This window comes from Gobio gobio (genome assembly GCF_949357685.1).
Source record: "Gobio gobio genome assembly, chromosome: 10".
Lineage (NCBI taxonomy): Eukaryota > Metazoa > Chordata > Actinopteri > Cypriniformes > Gobionidae > Gobio > Gobio gobio.
Genome location: NC_137116.1, coordinates 33,805,133 through 33,811,132, shown reverse-complemented (window position 1 = coordinate 33,811,132; position 6,000 = coordinate 33,805,133). Strand labels below are relative to the sequence as shown.

Here is a 6,000-nt window from a genome sequence, read left to right as displayed (position 1 = left end):
GTTTAAGTTTAAATAACTTTATATAAAAAATATATGCGTGTGCATCAGTATGTAAAGAAGTATTTGATTGTTTAAAGATTTATTTTGTTTTTATTTATATACTAAAACTGTGTTTTTTTGTTTGTTGCTCAAAGTGTGCACATTATGTGTGTCATTTATGTTTTTATTATTATTATTTTGCTGCAGAGAATGATGGCAAATGCAGTTTGGTCCCTCATGCCTCTCAGCTCATAAACTGGCTAATGTGTTTTCTGGCAAACCTTCTTCTTCATTAACAGTACACATAAGTGTACAAACTAAATTGTACTTTCGGCATTCGGAAATAAATGTATCTGTGATTGAAAACGATTTGCCTTTGTGGTTTGTAGTGGCGTCCATGCATTCAACTTGTAAATACAATCTTTTTCATATGACTTGAATGCACCAATAGTCAATGTTTTTACTATCTACTGATACTTGCAGGAAATGGACACAAGAACATTTTATGGGCGGAAGGAACATGATCAAGCAGCTATGGTCATTTCTTCTCCCAGTGAGACTGAATCAGGTTTGAGAGACATTTAGGAGGTCAGGGGTCAGTTTGGGGTCAGTCGGTTAGCATGTGTGCACATGAGTATGTGTGGTGTGTTTGTTTGTTTGGTCTGTTTATATGAATATGAACATTTATGAGGTGTTAGTTGTAATTAGTAGGGTTTTTGTTTTTGATCGTTTGATGTTTGTGATTGGTTGATACCATTTGTGATTGATCTGAAAATAAAACTTTTTCTAATGCACATATTACTTGTTTTCCCTATTCCACCTAGAAAATATTGGAGTTTTAGTACCCTCATAGCACATTGTTGCCCTGATGCAACAAACCAATATCTGGTTCAGTGGTGGGGGTTCATGCCTCTATGGTATGAAATAAAAATTCATGCCATAGAGGGTTAAACTAAAAATATGGTAAGTAGCTACATACAGCCCTCTCTCATTATTATAATATTTTTGCATGCCTAATAAGTGAGGCATAGGATGATACATTTTTGTTCTGTATTAAATAGCAGCTTAACCTGATTTCCTGATGTGGATATGTAGGTCTCTCCTTTTTTCTTCTTTTAAAAAATCCAGGTTACAGATGGTTCTCAAGAGGTGAGCAGCTTTTGCTACATATATGGGCCACAGGTCCAAATAAATAAATAGCATATATATATATATATATATATATATATATATATATATATATATATATATATATATATATATATATATATATATATATATATATATATATATATATATATATATATATATATATATATATATATATATATATATATATACATATATATATATATATTATATATACATATATACATATATGTATATATATATATATATATATATGTATATATATATATATATATATATATATATATATATGTATATATATATATATATATATATATATATATATATATATATATATATACATATATACATATATATACATACATACATACATACATACATACATACATACATACATACATACATACATACATACATACATACATACATACATACATACATACATACATATATACATATATATATATATATATATATATATATATATATATATATTTTTTTATTTTATTTTTTTTTTTTATTTTTTTTTATTTTTTATTTTTATTTTTTTTATTTTTACTTGTGGGTGCAGGACACTATAGTTCATTTATGTAAGTGAGTATAGCAAAATAATGTAAACTGTGACATATACAATTCTTCATACAGTGGACTACCAGTAAAATCGATAAAACTTTGGGACCAAAATTATTCAGACGCTTTGACCTGACTATGTTTTGCTTAAGTGTTTTTTATTTAATTGCTAATGCGACCTTTTACACCACAGACTGAACAAAATTAAGCATTGCTTGGTAATTGGTTGACTCAAATTGTTATTTTATCTAATTGTGTACTTAAATTTAACAGCTGAATTTTTTTTTTTGAATAATTGATATATATTGTATTTATTATTATTATTAGTATAGCGTTTAAAAGTCCCCATTGAAGAAAAGGTGAATGATCTACTTAAGTTCTCCACACCAAGAGAAACAAGGGGTTAATGGAGAGCGGTGAGTTTAGTTTACCCAGCCTCTGGAGAGTCTGCGAGAAAAGTCCCGTCTGAATGAAGGTTACAGACACTCAGAGAGAGCAGGAGGAAATTCAAACACACACTGTGAGAGAACGATCTATAGAGAAGAAACGGCTCGGTAAGTGCCATATGACGTTGACTTTCATTCAAAAAATAATGCGTTTTAACAGCTAGACACTGGAGAAGGTGACACGTAGCGTGGTGGCAAGATGCCCTTATTCACCGTGCTGGTAGAGTTCCTATGGATACAAGTCATCTATCAAGTTTCAAAGCTAAAAGTTTAAGCTTTCAATGAAAGAAAATAAGAGGTAGGCTAGCGGTTTTGTTCAGTCCAGTAGGCTATACCAGTTATGTTTTAGAGAGGTAACGTTAACGTAGGCTACACTACGTTCACAGTGTAGCGTTTTGCTGTGGTAACTTAGCGGTCGCTGAGCATCTGTCAAAACGTGCCCCTTAGGCTATTATCGTTTTAATGTCTGTAAAAGTATAAACATACGTCGTTTCATCAATAAACCTCGGGTTGCTGTTCATTCAAATCTTCAGTGTGAGAGCGCCCCTTCCAACAAAATTACTATGGTAACATCGAGTGCAGCAAAAATACCATAGTTACAACAATATAAAACTATAGCCTAAATCAAAATGAATTATGTCCTTCAAACAGTTTAAAAGTTTTGTCGTTTATTTATTTAGATATTATTAGAATTGCAGATAGTGTGCAAATATAGCCTATCATTGAAGGAAAATTGTAACATTATAGGCTATAGTATCACCATATTTTGCTTATGTTATGATATTATCATATATTAGCCTATTATATTATAATACATTATATAATGACATTAGCTTTACTATGCCAACTAAAGCTACCAAAAACGAGTATAGGCTTGCTTATATTTTTGTAGTATATAGGCTATATATATTGTTGTATGTCAATTTTATTGTGTACGTGTATATCGGCATATGCCATTGTGTTTTCTAGATATTGGTATCACTATGGCTATTGAAGAAAAACCCATATTGGTTGATCTGTTAAAAGAGCAAGTCATTTCAGCTATGTTTCTTTTGTTTTACTATTTCTCCTCCATGTCACAGCAATTAAAGATGAACAATACTTACACAATACTTAAAGCAATATAGCTATTTATTATTTTTCTTTCTCAGTTAATAAGGTGACGATGCATCTCTTCACCTGGCTACAAGATGTTGCATTTTATGGCTTGTGCAGGCAGTTATCACGCACTGTAAAGAGTTAAAAAGTGATTGTAAGGAGGTTATTAGCTTCGGTGCTCGGTATTGCATTGAGACTATAATGTAATATTTGGTCTCACAACTTGTTTTGGAGGGCCTGTGTGAAATGTGAACTAATTGTGTGTTCTGTGCTTTGATTCAAAACATTTCGGTATCACTTTACAATAAGGTTTCATTAGTTAAAATTACTTAACTACATTAGTTAACATGAACTAATAATGAACTGCACTTCTACAGCATTTATTAATCTTTGTTAATGTTAATTTCAACATTTACTAATACATTATTCAAATCAAAGGTTGTACTTGGTAACTAACGTTAACAAAGATTAACAAAATGTAATTACTCACGGTTAGTTTATGTTAGGTTAGTTAATACATTGTTACATAAGTGTTACCAACATTTCAAAGTGTTTTTCCCCTCCGGTTACTGATAACAAGATCAGAGGAAAAATTTTGTCTTTCGTTTAGCCTAGAGTTATCCATACTAATGTTTTTTTTTCTTGCATTAATATTTGATTCATGTTTGTTTATTTATCACCTCTTAGCTCCCAGAACAAGCAATATTGTTTGAAACATACTGTAGCTAAATCAGTATAACTGAACTCTACAACTCTTAACCAAATATAGAATCCTTCAGACTGCGTCTAACTTAATTTGACTTATTCAGTATTTTGACACCGGTTTAGGATATCGATGCACTTACAGTGCTGGCAGAGGAACAGTGCATTGTGCCATTTACACAGGCTGAGGAAGAAAATCGTTCTCATGAAAGTCAAGTGTGAGAGCTATTTGCATGGAGAGTGTGTGGTCAGCGATTTCCCCCTTATCTCTCAATGGGTCTATCAAGATTTCTAGACTCATGACACTGTTGTTATCTTCCAATGCTGTCTGACCTTGTTGCTGTTTGTTCCCGCAGTGTTTGGAGGTTTCTCAGGACAACCAGACCTTGGCGAACAGGAGTTAAGGCTCTGAACTACAGAAGGTGTGAGGAAGAACAGTCCTGGAGATAAGCAAACAGCGGTTACTAGGAGAAGGTGAATGTCTTTTGTCAGAAAGAGTGCCATCAGCAGACTGAGACACAGAAAAATTGGTTATCTCCGGCTTCCACGTATTGTCTGATGCGGTCAGCGACGGCGGATCTGAGCTGCTCTGTTCACCATATGATTTCGTTCTAGCCTTTTTGCCATTTTTACAATATCTTTGCCCTCAATGATACATCAATAATCACATCCAGGGCTTAGTATTATTGTAGGTCCTGTCAGCATCTACCAGAACGACATCTACCAAAGCGTGAAATGCTAAAAATCAAGCAGGACTAAGTCTGTGCTTCTCTTTTAATTTGACCAAACCTCTCATCTCAGCTGCCAAGACAAGTAGAGCAAGGAATCTCCTTTAAGAGTCTCTCGGAGCTAACAAGACAAGGGAGGGAGTAAAAAGAAGAAGAAGAGAAGAGGGAGGGAGGGTGGGTGTAGAGCCAGAGAGAACTGGCACTCCAGTGTGAGCGAGAGAGCACGCAGAACACAGCGAGCGAGTGTCTCCTGTAACCACTGGCACTTTGATTCATTTCAAAGCCTTGCTTTCTCCGCTGAAGAATCAGACAGAACGCGGTTAGCATCTGAGACTCGTATTCATGCAGGCGGCCAAATGAATGGGCTTTTTTTTTTTGTGAGGGGCGATAGATCAAAAGGACTTGTCAGAGGCGGCTGTAATTGAGGATGGATTTTTGAGAGACCTGCTGGGTAAGAGGGATCCTAATAGTGACTTTAGATCTTACAACAGCCGACAAAGTCAAAAAAGGAGAGGAAAATTCACAATGGATGGATTTCCTTGGATTTGTTGGCAGCGCTGATCTGTTTTTCACTGTGTTGATGTCTTTGGGTCTCTAAGATTCTACGAAGTAGAACAGAGCTGGTGAATTCTGGTACAGCTCAGTTCCACGCTGGACCACACAAACTATCTGGAGGAGGTCTGGAGAGCATGGGGAAATCAAACAGCAAGCTCAAACCAGAGGTGGTGGAGGACCTGACCAGGAAGACCTACTGTAAGTACTTTCTGACCACACTCTTAAAAATAAAGGCTCCAAAAGGTATTCTTTTTCATGCAGTGATTAAGAACCATTTTGGGTTCCTCAAAGAACCAATTCCTTGGAAAAAAATAGAACTTTTTAATAATCTGAATAACCTTTTTCCACTGTATAGAACCTTTTGTGGAATGAAAAAGTTCCATTGACGTTTAAGGTACTTCATGGAATCATAGATGGCAGTAAAACCTTTTTTTTTTTTTAAATGTGTATGTAAAAATGCTCTTTCTTACTGTAACGAGGTTTGTTGTTATGGGAAGAAGGAGGCGGGAACCGGCGAACGTTTAAAGACTTTAATCAAAAATAACAAACTGAAAGGAAAACGCAGGCAGCCCCTCACGAATGGCTGCCGCACACACACATAATAAAACGTAAACAAAACATAACATAAAATCCAGGCCTGGTCCTCTCTCGTCCTTCACTGTCCGAGCTCCTCCGTGAGAGAACTTTCTCACCGTCCCTTGGCCTCGCTGCTTGCCACACTTACCCGTTTGCATGCTGTTTATCAGTGTTCTTTTTTTTTCATTGTGACCGTA

General features: G+C 34.8%; 1 protein-coding gene across 2 annotated transcripts in view; it reads left to right on the top strand.

The window, feature by feature from the left end:
• Nucleotides 1–2,139: 2,139 nt before the first annotated feature.
• Nucleotides 2,140–6,000, top strand: part of ncs1b (neuronal calcium sensor 1b) — a 55,051-nt gene continuing 51,190 nt past the window's right edge. The window contains exons 1-3 of one of the 2 annotated variants that reach the window (XM_079828270.1): nucleotides 2,140–2,252; nucleotides 4,301–4,418; nucleotides 5,272–5,425. In XM_079828270.1, the coding sequence (XP_079684396.1) occupies nucleotides 5,362–5,425 (64 nt within the window). In that variant the 5' untranslated portion in view covers nucleotides 2,140–2,252; nucleotides 4,301–4,418; nucleotides 5,272–5,361. Of the gene's footprint in view, nucleotides 2,253–4,300; nucleotides 4,419–4,873; nucleotides 5,124–5,271; nucleotides 5,426–6,000 lie in introns of those variants that run through there. The other variant, XM_079828269.1, reaches the window with a different exon arrangement.